At 37.1% G+C, this 20,953-nt stretch overlaps 1 protein-coding gene across 7 annotated transcripts in view; it reads left to right on the forward strand.

Moving 5' to 3' along the window:
• ANKIB1 (ankyrin repeat and IBR domain containing 1) overlaps positions 1 to 20,953 on the forward strand; it is a 153,697-nt gene that overhangs the window by 73,784 nt on the left and 58,960 nt on the right. For all 7 annotated transcript variants that reach the window (XR_007146392.1, XR_007146393.1, XR_007146394.1 and 4 more), the window contains exons 4-5: positions 3,230 to 3,412; positions 13,516 to 13,633. Coding sequence is in view for 2 of the 7 variants with exons in the window: in XM_047830709.1 (XP_047686665.1) it covers positions 3,230 to 3,412; positions 13,516 to 13,633 (301 nt within the window). In the remaining 5 variants the exon portion in view is untranslated. The remainder of the gene's footprint in view (positions 1 to 3,229; positions 3,413 to 13,515; positions 13,634 to 20,953) is intronic.

A 20,953-nucleotide genomic window follows, 5' to 3' on the forward strand; every position in this document is an offset into this window, starting at 1 on the left:
TGAGCTGTCAGCACAGAGCCTGACTTCAGGACTTAAACCCAAGAACCTTGACATCGTGACCTGAGCCGAAGTTGAACGCTTAACTAACTGAGCCACCCAGGTGCCACCCCCCCCCCCCATTTTTCTTTAACCCCAAGGAATGCAGTCTGCACTCCAGTATATCCTCTTAAGAAGGTTCCCCACAGCAGTATTCTGGAATGGCATAACCTCTTAAATTTTGTTGTCTTTGCTTTTGTTAAGGACTGGGGCATTAAGTTAAAGGTGATTTATTTTGTTGGCTAATACTTAAATCTCTTCTGTGGTAATATCTGTTGTGAAAGTAAATCACATACATCATGGCTTTGAAAACTTTCCCAGTGTTCATTTTAGAAATCATTTTCCAACTACTCTGAATAAAAAACCAGAAAATAAAGTTGGCTCTCTTAGTGCAATAGCAATCAGAAGCAAATAGTTAATTGTCTGTTAGGATTGGGTACCCTGTGAAGCAGAACGGCTAAAAAATAGTAATAGACTGTACTATAGGTATGATAAGTCTCTGGACTTACTACAAGTCCCCAGTATTGAGTATATTATAAAATGTAAATATATCCATTTCCACAGACACGTAGGTGATAGTCTAGGGTCACTGCTTATCAGACTTTTATGTGCTTAAGAATCTCTTGGACATCAGAATCAGATTCTGATTCAGAGGACTGGAGTGGAAGGGATTTGGGTAGTTAAGGCTGAGATTCAGCATTTCTAACAAACTCCCAGTTGATACTTTGACTAGGAAGGTTCTAGGTGGTAAATAGCAGGCTCTAGAAGGTAGCTACAGCAGTGACTGCTTAGAGATATGCTTAACAATTTTTTTTGAAGGGCCAGATGTAAAGAGTAAATACTTTAAGCTTTGTGGCCATAAGCTATATTCTTCCTGATTTATTTCTATGCTTGTTTTTAACAATTAAAACCAATTTTTTTAAACCATTTTAGCTCTGAGGTATACCTTCAGCCTAGAGCAAGAAACTGAAGGTCATATCCATTGGGCTTGTCAAGTTAGCCCATGGCTTTCAGGCCCGGCATTGATATAAGTCCTTTATGTTGTCAGGCCTCTTGGGATGGCTATAGAGGAATCATAAGGATTCCAGTTCCAAAAGCAATAAAGAAACTTTATAGGAAGATCTGAATGTTTGTTGTAGGGAGAGAAGATAAAATTATATGGAAGAAAATGGGAAGAAGCTACCTTTTTTATTAAATGCCATAAAAAATAAAAACTATTCACTTTTAGATCATAAGTAAGATCTAGGTAGAACTTTATGGTGGACCCAGGATGTATTTGACTTCTTTTAATTTATGTGATCAGCCTGTTCTGTGTGTCTGTACAATATCCAATTATGGTTATAAGAAATTGTCAAACTTTTGTCTGAATCCCAGTTCTCTTGCTTGCCAGGTGGGTAACTTTGGTCAAGTTACCTAACTTTTCTGAGACATTATAATATCCCTGGGGTTGTTAATATTAAATAAGAATGTGTACTTGAATTACTTAACATCAGGCTTGGAACTTAGAAGACACTCAATAAATGGTGGCCGTTACTATGTTATTATGATCATGACTGAATTCTATAAAAGAATCAGCTCCATGACTAATTGTCAGGCTGTCCTTTAGGTAGATTGCATCCTAGATTATGGTCCTCATGGCATAATGTCCTTCCTAATGTTTCTGTAGACATAATGGGGAAATTTGAACCTATAGCCTCTAGTAACAACATATTTAACTTCTGCAAAACTGTCAGAAACCTCAATAGTAATAAATAAGTCACTATTACATGTATTTTTTTAATGTTTGTTTGTTTGTTTATTTATTTATTTATTTTTAACGTTTATTTATTTTTGAGACAGAGAGAGACAGAGCATGAACAGGGGAGGGGCAGAGAGAGAGGGAGACACAGAATCTGAAACAGGCTCCAGACTCTGAGCAGTCAGCACAGAGCCCGACATGGGGCTCGAACTCACGGACCGTGAGATCATGACCTGAGCCGAAGTCGGACGCTTAACCGACCGAGCCACCCAGGCGCCCCAATGTGTATTTATTTTTCAGAGAGAGCAAGCTAGGGAGGGGCAGAGAGAGGGGGCAGAGGATCTGAAACAGGTTCTGCGCTGACAACAGTGAGTCTGATGTAGGGCTCAGACTCACAAACTGTGAGATCATGACCTGAGCCAAAGTTGGATACTCAACTGACTGAGCCACCCAGGTGCCCTTTTCCATGTATTTTTAAGGTGATATTTCTTGGAATGAAATCCCACCTTTAAAAATTGAAAGATTGTAGGGGTACCTGGGTGGCTCAGTTGGTTGAGCGTCTGACTTTGGCTCAGGTCATGATCTCACAGCTTGTGGGTTCGGGCCCCGTTCTGGGCTCTGTGCTGACAGCTCAGAGCCTGGAGCTGCTTTGGATTCTGTGTCTCCCCTCTCTCTGCCTCACCCCTACTCGCACTGTCTCTCTTAAAAATAATAAAATAATAAAATATTTTTAAAAAATTGAAAGATTGTTTGGGTCTCCTGGGTGGCTTAGTCAGTTAAGTGTCTGACTCTTGGTTTCAGTTCAGGTCATGATTTCATGGTTTATGGGTTCGAGCCCTGCATCAAGCTCTTAGGCTGACAGCAGAGCCTGCTTTGGATTTTCTGCCTGCTTCAGATTCTGTCTCCCTCTCTTTCTCTTTCTCTCTCTCTCTCTCTCTCTCTCTCTCTCTCTCTCTGCCCCTTCCCCACCCAGTCTCTGTCTCCTCTCTTTCTCTCTTTCTCTCACACACATAAAAATAAACATTTTTTTAAATGCTAATAAACAAGAATTACCATCTTAAAATCGAAGTCACTGGTATTGGGACACCTGGGTGGTTCAGTGGGTTGAATGTCCAACTTCAGCTCAGGTAATGAGCTCGTGGTCTGTGAGTTTGAGCCCCACATCGGGCTCTGTGCTGACAGCTTGGAGCCTGGAGCCTGCTTCTGATTCTGCATCTCTCTCCCTCTCTCTCTCTCTCTCTGCCCCTCCCCTGCTCGCACTCTGTTTCTCTATCAAAAATAATTAAACATTAAAAAAAATTTTTTAAAAAGTCACTGGTATCTAAATTTTTATTGTTATTTCAAGTACATACTGTTGTATTTTTGTTGCACTTCATTGTTAATTTTTTCAAATACGTAGCATGAAGTAACCTGTTTAAATCTGTGGTTGCAAGTTTTTGAAAAAATCTTTTTTAGCTTTTAGTAAAACACGGAGGAGACTTGTTTGCTGAGAATGAGAATAAAGATACTCCTTGTGATTGTGCTGAAAAGCAGCACCACAAAGATTTGGCCCTCAATCTGGAATCACAAATGGTATTCTCACGAGATCCTGAAGCTGAAGAAATAGAAGCTGAATATGCTGCGTTAGACAAACGAGAGGTAAGGTGTTTTTTTTTTAAATAAATGATATGGATTTTATATTAAATTTTATTTTTCTACTTTAAAATCCAGTTTGTGTGGTCTTCTCTGCAATATGCTTAACACCATTTCATCTGTATAGCCATAAGTAGGGGTGCCTGGGTGGCTCAGTCGGTTGAGTGTCCGACTTCGGCTCAGTTCATAATCTCGCGGTCTGTGGGTTCGAGCCCCGTGTTGGGCTCTGTGCTGACAGCTCAGAGCCTGGAGCCTGCTTTGCATTCTGTATCTCCCTCTCTCTTTGCCCCTCCCCCTCTCATGCTCTGTCTCTCTCTCCCTGTCAAAAATAAATAAACATTAAAAAAAATGTTATATAGCCGTAAGTATAAAAATACATCTAGAAAATCTGGAGGTGGTAACTGTCCTCTAAAATATGTATATGTTTACTTATATTTAAGTAGAGATGCTAATGTGTAATATGAACTCCTAACCATTTCTACTGTTCTAAAACTGCAGTCCTCCTGTTCCTCAGTCCTTCCTGTCTTCTAGGTTGCTCTTATCAACAAACATGCTTTGCTAACTTTTATCTTAAAACAAAACAAAAGGGGGCGCCTGGGTGGCGCAGTCGGTTAAGCGTCCGACTTCAGCCAGGTCACGATCTCGCGGTCCGTGAGTTCGAGCCCCGCGTCAGGCTCTGGGCTGATGGCTCAGAGCCTGGAGCCTGTTTCCGATTCTGTGTCTCCCTCTCTCTCTGCCCCTCCCCCGTTCATGCTCTGTCTCTCTCTGTCCCAAAAATAAATAAACGTTGAAAAAAAAAAAAATTTAAAAAAAAAAAACAAAACAAAAACAGCAAAACAGTCACTCCATTGACCACTTTTCTCCCTTTCCCCCTTCAGTTGTAGCCCCATATCTCTGAGCCTCTTGCAGCGTGACTTTCCTCCTTTCTATTTTGTTGGAAGTGCATTTGTCATGGATATCAAGAGTTGCCATTTTGCCAAATCCAGTGGGTACTGTTCTCTCCCACTCTTACTTGAATTCCTCTGCAGCACTTGACACAATTGACCACTCCCTTCTTAGTGAAGCATTCTTCCCTTAGCTTCAGGGACACTGTTCTTTGGTTTTCCTTTAAGTCTTTCTTGTTTCAATAAACATTACCTCCCTCCACTGAATTGCTTAAGCATAAATGGGCAAGCGTTTCAGTTCCTCATTTGTCCTTATATCCAAACAATCTGAGAATGTTGTCAATTTTACCTCCAAGATTATAACCTAGATCCATTTACTCCTCCTAGTCTCTACTCCTACCTCCCCAGGCCCTCTCCACCCGAACCTCTCATCTGAGGTACTGTAACAGTTTCCTAACTGACCTCCTTCCTTCTGTTTTGGTCCCCCTAGAATCCATTTTGTACACATAAACTGGAAAGACATTTTAAAACTTAAATTAGATCATATAAATCTCTTAAATTACTTAGTGACTTTTCATTGTACTTGGAATAAAATCCAAACTATTCTCTCAGATATAAAACCTTATATGATCTCACTACTACCTCTCCCAACATCATCTCAAACCTTTCTTCCCAGCATATTTTGCTCTAATTATAATACCTAGACTACAGTAAGGTTTTTGCATTTGCTCTTTTCTATATCAGAAATCTTCTCCCAGTTTTTCTTTTGGCTGGCTCAGTAGTTCTTCAGAGAGGCAATCTTGGACTATTCTTTCCCAAATAGGTCCCTCTCCTTCCATTATTCTTTACCATAACACCCTACTTTTTATAACACTCATCACATGCTGTAATGATTTTGTTTATGTATTTATTCTTTTTTTTGCCCTTCTTTCCTATTAGATGGTCAACTCCATGAGGGCCAGAATCATAACTGCCTTATTCAACAGAGTATTTTCGGTGTCTGACACACTGCTTACACAGTGAACATCCATAGATGGTATTTCTTAAGTATTTTGAGCTTCAGTATTCCAGATTACCAGAGGAACTGAGTTTCTTGGAATTAAGAAATTTATATTTTTTTACCCTTTGTGTTTCTTAAATTAGGTTATTTTATCGGAATGTTTTTTCAGGTTAAGTCACACATAGAAAGAGAGGCCAATGTCCTAAACACTTTCACATGATTGTTAAATTCACACAGTAAGCTTAAGTAACTGTTATGCCCCCTTCTTTTTTTAAATGAGGAAGATAAACCAGAAAATAGTTGAATAACCTACCGGGATCAAAGTGAGCTAAACCGATTCTTCGGACTTCAAACCAAAGCATCTCTATTTGCTATACTGTCTGTCTTTTCATAATCTATCGTCTTGAGTCATACATACATATATATACATACTATTACTGTAGTAATTAATGTAATTTAGTCAGAATAAAATATTTAAACAGTAATATTCTAAAAATAATGTGATTAAACTGAAAAACATTTAATGACTATATTTAGGCTTTTTATCAAAGATACTATCTTAACTTATAATTAAATCAGAAAAATAATAGTATTCATTATCAATAGACTTAAGATCTAAATGAATTTAATGTAACTATAATAAACTATTAAGTTAACAAAAAGTTACATAACAATTTGATACTCATTATATAGAAAAGACTAGTATATATTGAGATTGAAGTATGCCAAAATGCTAATTATGGTATGGATAAGTTTTTTTACTATTATTATTTTTCTATTTTCATGCATTTCTTAAAATTTATAATTAGTATTTATTGCTAAAAAAATGTAAAAAATTTCCTCCTTCCTGACTCTACCCCACAGTGGTAACAATTTCTTGTGTGTATGTCTTGTTTAAGAAACATACATATGATATAAACAAACGTATAACATAGAATTTTTATTGCAAAAGGAAGGTCATTGAGTTCTGCTACAATATTTTTTTTCTGTAAAAATTTTTTTTTAATTTAAGTATAGTTGGCACATAGTGTTACATTCGTTTCAGTTGTACAAAATTCAACAAGCTTGTATGGTATGCAGTGGTCACCACAAATATATAGCTACCATATATCACCATACAATGCTATTACAATACCATTAATTTTATTCCCTAATAAATTAATGTGTACTTTTTATTCCCATGACTTATTCCATAATTGGAAGCCTGTTTCTCACACTCCCCTTTACCCATTTTGCCCACCCCTTCACCATCCCTCCCTCTAGCAACCATTAGTTCTCTGTACGTGTGTGTCTGTTTCTGCTTTTTTTTTTTTTTATTCATTCGTTTTTTTTTTTTAGGTTCCATGTTTAAGTAAAATCATATGATATTTGTTTGTCTCTATCTGACTTATTTCACTTAGCCATAATACCCTGTATGTCCATCCAGTTGTTGCACATGTCAAGATCTCATCCTTTTTGTACAGCTTAGTGATATTCCATCAGGTATGTGTGTATACACCACATCTTTACCCATTCATCTATCAGTGGATGCTTAGATTGCTTCCATATCTTGACTATTGTAAATAATGCTGTAATAAACATAGGGGTGCATATATCTTTTCAAATTAGTGTTTTTGAGTTCTTTAGTAGTGGAACTACTCAGTAATATGGTATTTCTATTTTTAATTTTTTGAGGAACATCCATGCTATTTTCCACAGTAGCTATACCAATTTACATTCCCACGAACAGTGCATGAGAGTTTCTTTTTCTCCACATCCTCCACAACTCTAAAATATTTTTTCAACTTAACAATATATCGTGACCATCTTTCCTATTAAATATTGATGAATATTTAAATAATTTAGATATTATTGATATTAAAAACAGGCTAAAGTGAATATTTATATATTTATTTCATATATATTTTTATCTAGTTGTGTCATTATTGTGGTTTGAAACATGGATCTGAAGCCATGCTGACTGGATTCATATTTTAGTCCCATGAGTGACATACTATGTGGCCTTAAGTAGTTATTCCTCTGCTTCAGTTTCTTCTTCCTTAAAATGGAGATAATAATGGTCCCTACTTCATAGAATTGTAGTGATCCTTAAATGAGTTAATATATGTAAATACTTAGAACAGTGCCTGAATCATTCTATGTTTTATCTAAATGTATGCTGTTATAATCATGGTCATCATATATAATTGTTACTGCATTTATATACATATTTTAAAAGTATATTCCCTATAAATTTGTAGAAATTGGTTTGATGGATCATGAGATGTACATATTTTATAGTTTAATAGATGTTGTTAGGCTGTCCTAAAAGATTATATCAGTTTATTTTCTTCTAGTAGCATGTTAGAGAATTCTTTTCCACATATTTCTGCTAGCATTACATATTATCAGTGTTTTTATTTTTGCTAGTTTAGACAAATGGTACCTGTTTGAATTTTTTTACTTGACTATTCTGTAAATTGATTGTTCATTTGAGTTTTTTTCTTTGGATGGTTTGTGTGTTCTTAATGCTTTCCAAGAAAAGTTTGTGTATTTTTCTGTTTTCACTTAGGATATTCAGAGATGTAAATTTTTCTTACTCCGTGGCTTCTGATTTTTTTTTTTGGGGGGGGGGGCGACAGAGAGAGACAAAGCATGAACGGGGGAGGGGCAGAGAGAGAGGGAGACACAGAATCAGAAACAGGCTCCAGGCTCTGAGCCATCAGCCCAGAGCCCGACGCGGGGCTTGAACTCACGGACCGCGAGATCGTGACCTGGCTGAAGTCGGACGCTTAACCGACTGCGCCACCCAGGCGCCCCGCTTCTGAATTTTTTTAATGTTAATATTGTAATCATATGCCCCAGTTTTTTTCTAGTTTTCTAGTTTTGTTTTTAATCCTTATTAGGATCATTTTGTCTGATATTTTATAATGTTTAAAAACAATACTTTCACAAACAATACCTACACACAAATGTTTATAGCAGCACTATTCACAATAACCAAACGTTGAAGACCAAATCTCTATCAACAGATGAATGGATAAATAAAACGTGAGGTATACATACATATACAATGGAATATTAGTCACAAAAAGGAAAGAAGTACTAATACATTCTACAATATGGATCAATCTCAGAAACATTATGCTATGTGAAAGGAGGCAGACACAAAAGGTCACATATTAAATAACTCCACTTATATGAAATATACAGAATAGGTAAATCCATAGAGACAGAAAGCACACTAGTGTTTGCCAGGGCCGAAGAGGAGGAAGGACTAGGGAGTGACTACTTTAATGGGTATGAGGTTTTCTTTTGGGGTGATGAGAATTTTGGGAATTAGATGTATGTGGTAGTTGTACAACATTATTGAATGTATTAAGGCCACTGAAATATACACTTTAAAATTGTTAACTTTAAGTAATGTGTGTTTCATAACAATTTTAAAAATAAAACCAGGATGCTTTGGTGTTTCAGTTGGTTAAGTGTCCAAGTCTTGGTTTCAGCTCAGGTCGTCTTCTCACAGTTAGTAAGATCGAGCCCTGCATAATCAAACCCCACATCAGGCTCCGTGCTGACAGCGAGGAGCCTGCTTGGGATTCTCTCTCTTCCTCTCTCTCTCTGCCCCTCCCTCGTGCCTACATGCACGCTCTCTATCTTTGTCTCTCTCAAAATAAATAAACTTAAAAAAAAAAGATAAAAATAAAACCAAACAAAATTGCTTTCTTTAAAATTCATTTTTATACTTTCTACTTTGACCCTGACCAATGTTTGGATTATTCTGCCAATGCTAATAGTTTTATACAACCCACTATGTGATTGTATTAAACTATATAATTAGGTAGTTTAAAAGATTCCTGTTCCCAAGGTGAAGTGTTTTTTCTAGCTAAGTTTCTTGATTCAAATAATGATCTGGACAGTGTATAATATTATATCTCTATAATTTCTTCTTGACACATTTTAATTAAGTTCTTTCCTTCAGATTAGTTTACAAATGAATAAAATCTACTTCATCCCATCATTCAACAAAACTGTTGAGGGACATTCAACAAACTGGCAGTGGGACTACTCTGCCAGACACTGTTTTAGGAGCTTGGAGATACAGTGAGGAACAAAGATAAACCCCTGCCCTCTAGGTGCTTATATTCCAGCATCGATAGAGATGCACACAAATAAGCTTAAAAAGTAAATGAACACAGTTTGTGAGAGTGCTAATTGCTATAGGGGCATAAAAACAAGGTGTTGTGTTAGAGTGATGGCTGGGAAGACTGTATTTAATTTATATAAATCTGGAAAGGCAGAACAAAGAAACTAGTGGGTATTGGGCCTGGTAGGGGTCAGGCTCTGTAGGAGTAGATTGTGTGGCTACATGTAGTAAATGAAGGGAAAACTGAGCAATATGTTGCTATGAAAGCCATCTGAAGAATCCCCTCTCCCAATTCCTCTCTAGGTCTTATAACCCAGGAAGGCTCAGGCTGTTTTTCTGGCAGGGAACCCATATGATGGACATTGCCTTAGCTGGTTTAACCTACTGTGCAAGAGCAGCTGCCTTCCTCTTAGGTCAAAATACAGATCAGGGTAGACCTTGTCTTAATCCCAGGGGAGAACAGCTGAGTAAGGAGCAAGGAAACTAAAACAAAGGGAAGGGTCCTAGAATTCTAAAGACTTTCTTTAGCTATTCTTTACCGTTTCTCCTCCAGGCTAGGCTCATGGATCAGGTAATGAGAGATTGATATTAAGAGAAATTGGAAATACTCTTTTTTCCCTGAGTGCCTTTCACATCTTCTAAAATTGTAACAATTACCAATATAATTGAGTAAATAAGTACACCCCCCCTTTTTTTTTTTCATTTTTAACAACAAGCATGTTTTACCTATATAGTCAGGGGGAAGCTGTTTTCATTGTGGAAAAACATAAAAACAAATTTCTTCTTTCATAAATCCTTTGTCATAGTTTTTTTCTGAAACAGTTTTTGAAGATAACTGTCACTTTATACTTGATATCAAAGGGGTACAGTTTGTATGTTAGGCTGTTTCGCATTTCTTCAGTGGTATTTTGGTAGCAAAGTATGCATTGATGCAAAATGATGCAAAAGAGGTACTCTTATTCACTGTCTTCCTTTTTAAATTAGTTTCCGTTTTCTTTCTATGTATCAGTACTGACTGCTTTGAAGGTTATTGCTAGATTGTGTTTAATCTGAAAATAGAAGCAGTTTATCTTTGCAACAAGAAAGAGAAAGGCACCTTCATTTTCATTCTTCTTGCAGAAGAGATGGCTAGTGCCCACTTGGGACTGAGCAATGTATTGAAATGCTTCACATGACCTAATTATAGTTCTGTTGCAGAGATTCAGAGTGAATATGTCACATGCCCATGAAGACAGTATATCTTTCTCCTTCAAGAACTATTTTTCTTCCAATGTAACATTTTTAAGTTTAAAACTATGCATTTTTTAAACTTAACATATGCAGAGTGCTTTATAGTCTCTCTTTTTTAATATGTGTGTACTCAAAATTTATTTGGATTACATAAATGAAAGCAGAATGATACCTAATCTCGGGGTGCCTGGGTGGCTCAATCAGTTGAGCATCCAATGGTTTCTGCTCAGGTCATGATCCTAGGGTCATGCTCAGGTCATGATCCCAGGGTCATGGGATTGAGCCCCACATCGGGCTCCACACTGAGCGTGGAACCTGCTTGGAATTCTCTCTCTCTCTCTCTCTCTCTCTCTCTCTCTCTCTCTCTCTGCCCCTCCTCTGATCATGCACACATTCTCTCTTTTTCTAAAAAAACAAAAGAGAGAGAGAGAGAGAGAGAGAGAGAGAAATATCCATTCTCATTGCTGAGGCAGGAAAGGTACCTGGAATCCCAAGTATAAACTTGGAATATATTTTTTAGAAGTAATGTTCTACATAGTGTGTAACTTCTATACTGGAGTGAATACTATAAATTTAACCATAAAAGGATTTCTTAAGTTTTTGCAGGGGAAAATGTGGTTCATAAATTAGTTTAAAAGCAAACTATACATGATAGTTGGGATTGTAAGGATCAGGAAAGTTTATCATGTCAACTGAGAAAAATTATCCCTATTGAATCGCAGTCATAGGAGGTTAAGTAAGACTTGGTAAAATGGTTTCCATGATACCAAAAAAATGAAGCAAGAAATAGAGATAATATATTATTTTAAAATATCTGTAAATCAGCTAAAATGGATGAGGTTTGCTAATTACCCAGAATTCTCTAGAGACTGTGATACATGCTGCCAAAATACATTCTCAGTTCTTTGGAATTTCTACTGCTTTTTAAGCTATGGCCTTTAGTCTATGTTTACTGTAGTAATCTGGTTACAACTGTTTAAAGAATTGAAATACATGGGGGCACCTGGGTGGCTCAGTCAGTTAAGTGTCCAACTTCGGCTCAGGTCATGATCTCAGGGTTTGTGAGTTTGAGCCCCACGTCAGGCTCTTTGCTGACAGCTCAGAGCCTGGAGCCTGCTTTGGTTTCTGTGTCTCCCTCTCTCTCTGCCCCTCCCCTGCTTGTGCTCTGTCTCTCTCTCTCAAAAATAAATAAACATTAAAAAAAATTTTATAATAAAAAAAGATTTGAATACATGTGTATCAATATTAATAATAATAACAATATTGAGTGAAAATAAAAGGAAATTGCCTAGTGATACAATGTTATGCCATAATGTTATGACAACCATATGTCAAATTCATGATAGTGATTTCCATAGGCAAGGATGGGGAGAGTTAGGTAAATATAATGGGGAAAACATGTCACAGATTATTTTACTTTTATATAATCCCTCACCCCTTGTCTCTGAGGTTTCATTTACCTGCAGTTAACTACAATCCAGAGCAAATGATCTTCCTTCTGACATATCCTCAGAAGATCAGTAGTAGCCTAACACTCTATCATAATGCTTATGTTATTTACCTCGCTTGATCTCATCACGCAGGCATTTAACTATCTCACACCATCACAAGAAGTGTGAGCACAGTCCATTAACATATTTTGAGAGAGAAGCCACATTCATACCACTATTACAGTGTATTACAATTGTTCTTTTTTATTGATGTTAATCTCTTATTATGTCTAATTTATAAATTAAACTTTATCATAAGTATGTATATATAGGAAAAAAAACAGTATACGTAGGGTTCAGTACTATCCATGTTTTCACAGATCACTGGTGGGGGGTCTTGGAACACACATTCCCCCACCAATGAGGCTTTGCAGGGGAGACTACTATATAAAGTTTCGCTTCTTTTGTTTCATTGTGTTTTAAAAAGGACTTGAGGGACGCTCAGTTAAGTGTCAGGCTTTGACTCAGGTCATGACCTCACAGTTCGTGGGTTCAAGCCCTGCATAGGGCTCTGTGCTGACGGCTGGGAGCCTGGAGCCTGCTTCGGTTTCTGTGTCTCCCCTCTCTGCTCCTCCCCCGGGCATGCTCTCTCACCAAAAAAAAATAAACATTAAAAAAAATTTTTAAAGGACTTGAAACAAGTATAGCAAAAACAGTAATTGTTTCTGAATAGTGAAACACTTGTGATTTTTATTCTTTGTTTTCTGTTAAAAGAAAAGATAAAGGATAACAAAAAAATTAAAAACCTGATATGATATAGTACCTATATAATGAAAACTAAGGAGCATTAACGAACACTTGAATAAACAGAGGTAATACGTTTGTGACTAAGAGCTCTGAATAGTATGGCATAGTCACTTCTTCCAAAATTAATTAATAAGTATCATGTAAACCACTAATAATCCAAGTTGGATCTTAATAAGTGTAAATGTTTTGTGGTTCAGTGGATAAACTCATTGAACACATATATTTACACATAATTGATTTGCTAAAAGCAAAGACTGGATAAAAACACTTAGAACTTTAATAATGATTATTGCTCAGTGGTGATATTATAAGGTTTTCATTTCTAATTTTTGTATTATCCAAACTTTCAAAGGTATAAAGTAAGTTTGTCTTGTCATTATAGTATGATACCTTTATTTTAGATAAGGTGCATGAACCTTGGCATTCATTCCACTTTCTAGCTTTTATAATAAGACCTGTGAAAGAGTAGTTTGAAGTTCATAGTTGTAGAACATATAGAACCGTTTTAACTTCAGTTATCAAACTGAAATAGGAAGACTGAATAAATGATAATCATATAATTTTGTTTCTAGGCATTTAGAATTTCCTAAGAGTATAACAGCCAATTTAACTTGATTTTCTTCTTTTCAAAGCCATATGAAGGATTAAGGCCTCAAGATCTTCGTAGATTGAAAGATATGCTTATTGTGGAAACTGCAGACATGCTTCAGGCTCCACTGTTTACTGCTGAAGCTTTACTTCGAGCTCATGGTAATGAAAAATGTCTTATGCTTCTGAGAACATGAGTGCCTTTTGAAACTTTTCAGAGTTAAAATATAGCCATTTTACTATTTCAGTATAAAACAAAATAGTTTGTTAAACAAGCCTAAGTTGTTTTTTGTGCAGTGGTTACTGCAGTATCCACCATCTTCAGAACATTCTATATTTTGAAGTATAAACTGCCTGTAAATCCTAGAGGGGAAATGGGAAATTTGTTTTTAAAAATCATGCTTTTAGGGGCACCTGGATGGCTCAGCTGGTTAAGCATCTGACTTCGGCTCAGGTCATGATCTCACAGTACATAAGTTCGACCTCCACGTTAGGCTCTGTGCTGACAGCTCAGAACCTGGAGCCTGCTTTGGATTCTATGTCTCCCTCTCGCTCTCTGCCACTCCCCTGCTTGTGTTCTCTTCTGTCTCTCTCTCTCTCTCTCAAAAATTTAAAAAAAAAAAAACATTTTTTCTTAATTAAAAAAAAAATAAAAATCATGGCTACTAAATCAGCTTAAAGATTGTCTAATTTTAGAAATGTGTCTGATTTAAGCAGGATTGAAAGTTGGAATCTGTAGTCCTAGTACTAGTTTTGACATTAATTTTTAGTAAAGTCAATGAAATATTTAACAATTGTGTTATTAGTACTGTCAGTTATATTTATTTTATATAAAGGGTGTTTCTTGCCATGAAATGCACAAAGTGAAATTGTAGAGTCAATGCAGAAATACTATCCCTTTTAAGGTTTGTTTTGTTTTGTTTTGTTTTTAAGAACATTACCAACTTAGGAAAAGTACTCAGCTTATTTTAAATTTTCTGTGATATACTTAAGGCAGCCATTTTGGGAGTTGTCACATGGTGAGCTGGACCCTCTCATTGCACAGTTCATATTTGATATTTTGTCTAGTTTCAAAGTTAAGTTTTTTCCGATTTAAGAATTATTTTTAGGGCACCTGGGTGGTTCAGTTGGTTGGGCATCCAGCTCTTGATTTCAGCTCAGGTCATGATCCCAGAGATGTCGGATCGAGCCCTGAACTGGGCTCTGCACTGAGCATGGAGCCTGATTAAGACTTTCTCTCTCAGGGCACCTGGGTGGCTCAGTCAGTTGAGCGTCCGACTTCGGCTCAGGTCATGATCTCACAGCTTGTGAGTTCAAGCCCCGCATCAGGCTCTGTGCTGACAGATTGGAGCCTGGAGCCTGCTTTGGATTCTGTGTCTCCCTTTCTCTCTGCCCCTAACCCACTTGTATTCTGTCTCTGTCTCTCTCAAAAATAAATAAACATAAAAAAAAAAAAAAAGATGTTCTCTCTCTCTCTCTTTCTCTCTCTCTCTGTCTCCCTTTTCCCCTCTCTCTGCTCACACTCTCCCTCTCTAAAATAAAATAAGATGATAATAAAAAAATAAAATAAAAATTAGTTTTAAAAACAGAGAGGTAAATAACTATTCTAGTCATTACTTGGCTTACCTATTTTAACTATAAATCTGTATCATCTATACTAAAATAGAATGTCAACTTCAAAAATATATGATCTTTTTTTTGATCAGAAGAAAATTTAAAATTCCATATTTCATCATCCCTTGATCATCACTGTGAATAATTTGGAATATAACTCTCTAGAATCCTTGCCTTCAGTATTGAAATTTTCCACGGTTCTGTACTTGAGACTCTTTTCCACTTTATATGCCAGTGATTCTTAAATTTTCATATAAATAAGGATTATTACCTGGGAACTAACCAGAGATTCCTGGACTTTCCACAGAGTACAAGTCATTAGGTGAGGGATGAGGCTTAAAGTAAGTGTTGTAGAGATGCCTACAAGTGGGCCACTCTCTGAGAAACATTGCTGCACACATTTATCTAATGAAACCCAAGGTTTCAAAAACCACCCAAAGAATAAAGAGTGTATCTACAACCTGACTTTAATAAAGTATTTGAGAGGCACCTGGATGGCTCATTCGGTAAGCATCTGACTCTTGATTTCAGCTCTGGTCATGATCTCACTGTTCCTGAGAACAAGCCCTGCGTCAGGCTCAATACTGACAGCACAAAGCCTGCTTGAGATTCTCTCTCTCTGCCCCTCTCCTGCTCGCACCTCCCTCTCTCTCTCTCTCTCTCTCTCTCTCTCTCTCTCTCTCTCAAAATAAATAAACATAAAAAAAAAGAAATACAACCTCAAATACTTCATTTTGTTAAGTTTGTTTATTTTGAGAGAGAGTACATGCATGTGCACATGAGAGTGGAGGGAGGGGCAGAGAGAGAGAATTCCAAGCAGACTCCAGCACAGAGCCTGTCTCAGGGCTTGATCTCATGAATTGTGAGATCATGACCTGAGCAGAAATCAAGCGTCAAAAGAGTCGGACACTAAACCAACTGAACCACCCAGGTGCCCCAAGGTTTGCATTTCTAAATATCTTTTTAACAATTTTCTCCCCAATCTAAGGATGTTCACACCTGAACTCCTCTTTTCTCCCATTGTCTTGATACATGAGTATCAACATTCATTAAATTATCCTGCCAGAAACTTGAAAGTCTACTTTACTCCTCCATCTCTGTTAAACTTGGCCACAATCTTACCATTTCTCTTTTTAAGTGTCTCTCATCCTTCCAGCATACCCACCCCCACCCTCTCTAGCTCTTTCCATTCCCAATGTCACTGACTTAAATTCAGGCTGTCATTAGTTTCCATCTAAATTGTATTCTCCTGAGTCCTGGTCTCCCATGTTGCCATTCTCCTTTCACCCTATTAATTTTTCATATTGCCATTAGACTGTTCTTTTAAAATTCACATCTGAGCATGTCACTGCCTTGCTGAAAAATCCTTCACTAGCGTTCCACAGACTTAAAACCATCCAGACTCTTTAGTAGACCTTTATGACCCAAATTTCTTTACCTGAACTGTCAGTCACCCCATTCCTTTACTTACGCCTTCTTAATTAACCATGTCTTTCAGGAAGCCTTTTCTGCTTATGTGTTCCCAAGTCTGCCCTGAGACCCTTCCTGTCTATTCCTACTAAATCTTCTGTCATACACTTAGAATACAATGTTATGATAATCTCTTTTTTTGCTTTTCTTGGAGCTTAACCTGGGAAATACAATATTATGATAATCTCTTTTTTTGCTTAACCTGAGATCTCTTAGAGGATAGCTTTTATTATTTTTTGTTTCCAAAATATCTGACATACATTAAGCCCTCAGAAAATGTTTACAGAAAGAATAATACATAATAAGTACTATACCTGAAACGTTATTTATATATACATTATTCCTGCGCATATTGCATTGGCTAGAATTTGGTCACTTGGCCACACTTAACTGCAAACAACAGTTCTGCACTGCAGGATTTTTTTTGTATTTATACCATTTTTGCCTTAGGAATCTACAATCACCTAGATAATACAATGTATCATAGCTCCAAGTCACAATATAGAGAGAATCCAAGGCTAACTTTACCAATAATTTTTTAAAAGAACATTTTCATCTGTATCTGTTTACCATATATCAAGTATTATTAAATAATCAACTCCATTTTTACTCCATTGATATTTTCCTGTTACTTCTTTTACATAATAGGGGTCAGTTCTAATAAGGTGATATCTAATTGAATTTTCCTATTTGGCATTTATCTATTCTGTGATAACTTTCTTGATAACTTACTTACATATTCTATATTTTACTTCCCTATTAAGGAATAAAATAGAGGCTAGCGGGTTTTCAAATGGACATCTCTTCTAATTGTTTGGGTAGTATTGGTGACAATGACATTTGACAATCAAATAATATTTACAGATATAAATGATGTTAGAGAATAAAATAGTGCACAGAACCACAATTTATACTAATTGCTCTCAAAACCTGAATAGGCTTTGTTTCAGAACTATTAAACTGAACTATTTGGAAGATTTATAGATTATATCCTTGGTCACATTCACTCAGCTTTACACAGGAAAATAGATTTGAGCACTATATATCTGTTGTCAAATTTAGTCCCAAAGTAATGAAGTTGATCTAGATTAAGCAGAAGACCGAAATGTTGAGCAGTATTTGCTGAGCAGTAATTGAATTTTAAGGAAGACTCTGTTAGGAATACAGAGGTCATTATCTAAGTATTGCCTCATTAACACAAGTAATACATAATTGAATGCTACCTAATAAGAAAACAAGTAAAATTTACAAAATATGAGACCAAGGCTAATTTTGTGCTTAGAGTTCATTTACATTGAAGTATTTTTTTAAGCTCCTTTGGAGATTCGTCATGTTCTATAGGCAATTAAATGTCAGTGGCCTATATCTTCTCAGTCTGCTCTCTTCCTAGGAAATTATATCTTCTCTCAAGGTTTATATAGGTATAGATTTTTCCCTTTGGACTAGACTTCTTAGCTCCACATGTTTATACATAATTGCCTATTTTAAAGCATCTCTAGGATATCTCAGAAGCTCCTTAAACCTCAGTATGTCTAAAACTAAGATCATTCTCTGGTAGTCCCTATTTACATAGATGGTATCAACCGGCCAACTGGATAAACCTGGGACACCAACTTTGGCATATCTTGTCCTTCAGACCCTATGTGCTGTCATCACCAAATTGTCACTTTCACCTTCCATGTCTTAAACTTCTCTCTTTCTCTTTATCTCCACTGCAGCCACCTGGCCCTAGCTTCATCTCTCACTTATACTACCCATTACCATCCTATTTGGACTATCTTCCCTCTACTTCTGCCCTATCCAGTTTCTTTGTTTGTTGTAGTCACAATGATCTTTTCAAATCTGATTGTGATAACCTGTCCTTCTTAACCCTAAGCTCTACTTTTCAGTGACTTTCTATCACTCCTAAGCTGATGAAGTGTTATTAAAAAGTCTTGCATGATCTAGGCCCAGCCTATTTTTTCAGCCTTATCTCATACGATGCCTCCCCTCTGATCTCCATGCTACAGCTACATTGACCTTTTTTTCTTTTAAGAGACTCTTTTTTTTTTTTTTTTAAGTTTATTTCTTTATTTTTAGAGAGAGGCAGACAACAGGGGCGGGGAGGGGGCAGAGAGAGAGGGAGAAAGAGAGAATCCCAAGCAGGCCCCGCACTGTCAGTACAGAGCCTTGATGCGGGGCTCAGACTCATGAACTGTGAGATCATGACCTGACCCAAAATCAAGAGTTGGATGCTTAACTGACTAAGCCACCCAGACACCCCTACACTGACCTTTTTTTTTTTTAATTTTTTTTTTCCAACGTTTATTTATTTTTGGGACAGAGAGAGACAGAGCATGAATGGGGGAGGGGCAGAGAGAGAGGGAGACACAGAATCGGAAACAGGCTCCAGGCTCTGAGCCATCAGCCCAGAGCCTGACGCGGGGCTCGAACTCCCGGACCGCGAGATCGTGACCTGGCTGAAGTTGGACGCTTAACCAACTGCGCCACCCAGGCGCCCCTACACTGACCTTTTTAATTTCACAAGAATGCCACCTTCCCTCCTACCACAGGGTCTTTGAACATGCTGTGTACAGCCTGTCTAGAATGTCTTCCCCCCCCACCCCTTTTATTAGTTAACTCCCACTCATCCTTCAATTGTCCACTCCAAACTGTTTCTCCAGCGTCACCTTCTCTGACTCAGATTCTCTCCCTCTCCTCCATGGCACTCTGACGGTGATGATTCTTTTGTTATTGTATTGAGTTTTTACTTCATGTCTTTCTCCTTACTAGACTATAAGTTTCATGAAGGCAGGGATCATGCCTGATTATTCCTCCCATTGTATCCCTACTGCCTGACAGTGCATATAAAAGACATTTAGTAAATATTTGCTAAGTGAATGTTATAGAATCCAAGCAGAATTTGTGCTGAAAAATATTTCTAGTAGATAAAACTAAAATTTAGCATACTTAATACCTGTTTATAAAAATTATAGTAGTTCTCTCTTTTTCCTTTATTAAAAAGTGACATAGGGGCGCCTGGGTGGCACAGTCGGTTAAGCGTCCGACTTCAGCCAGGTCACGATCTCGCGGTCCGGGAGTTCGAGCCCCACGTCAGGCTCTGGGCTGATGGCTCAGAGCCTGGAGCCTGTTTCTGATTCTGTGTCTCCCTCTCTCTCTGCCTCTCCCCCGTTCATGCTCTGTCTCTCTCTGTCCCAAAAATAAATAAACGTTGAAAAAAAAATTAAAAATATATATATATATTAAAAAGTGACATAATGGATACTTTGGAAAATAATCCTACTGTTCGAAGAAAAGTAATTTTAACTTTTTAAGTAAGTAATGACCTATCAAAACACTGATGTCCATGTAGCAACATTTCCCAGAATGCACTCATACATTTTTTTTTCAGTTGTTAGATTTTTCTTCCTCTTTGTAATCTGATTCCTTTTCCAATCTTGTTTTCCATCTTTTCAAACCACAGTATGATATGCTATAACTTTACAGAATTGCTCATGTCTCTTCATTATACTTCTGTGCCTTTTCACAAATGGTTTACACAGCCAGAAACACACCCAGTCTATCTGTATTGCACCTCTAAGTTATAATAATTATGCTGTTAAACCACCAAATGCACTGATTTAATATGGTCAGAAAAAGTCTTGCATAGGAAATTCCTATAGTTCTTTGTGTTAGAGCTGTAAAATTGTATAGAATGGGCCTACGTTGAATAATTGACTCTAGGATGACTCTTGACCCTGTACTTCACTGTGCTACAGTGGAAAGAAAACAGGTTTTGGAATTACAGAAATTGATTTCAAATTCCTCACTATCTGTGTGAGCCGGGGCAAGTTATATAACTTTCCTGAGTCCTGGTTTCTTCACCTAAATAATGATTGAAAGGTTTGTTGGGAGGAATAAATTAAGTAATGTCTATAAAACAGCTAACAAAATTGGATGTACTTATTTATTATTTTTAATGGGTTAGTTTTTATGGCTCTGGACTTTATAACACACTTCACTTGGCTATTTTAAAAGTGTTCATAGTAGGGGAGGCGCCTGGGTGGCTCAGTCGGTTGGGCGTCCGACTTCAGCTCAGGTCATGATCTCACCGTTCGTGAGTTCGAGTCCCACGTCAAGCTCTGTGTTGATAGCTCAGAGCCTGGAGCCTGCTTTGGGTTCTGTGTCTCCCTCTCTCTCTGCCCCTCCCCCACTCACGCTCTGTCTCTATCTCTCTCAAAACTAAATAGACATTTAAAAAAAAAGTGTTCATAGTAGGAAGATCATCTTTAGTTCGGTCAGATGTGAACTCAATACAGAATTTATACCTAATTCACTAAAACTTTATAACCATAATCCCTTCAGAAGTTTCTTCTGCTTTCAAGCTGTATATCAAATGATTTTTGGACTTACTGTTGA

Source organism: Prionailurus viverrinus, chromosome A2, assembly GCF_022837055.1.
Source record: "Prionailurus viverrinus isolate Anna chromosome A2, UM_Priviv_1.0, whole genome shotgun sequence".
Taxonomy (NCBI): Eukaryota; Metazoa; Chordata; class Mammalia; order Carnivora; family Felidae; genus Prionailurus; species Prionailurus viverrinus.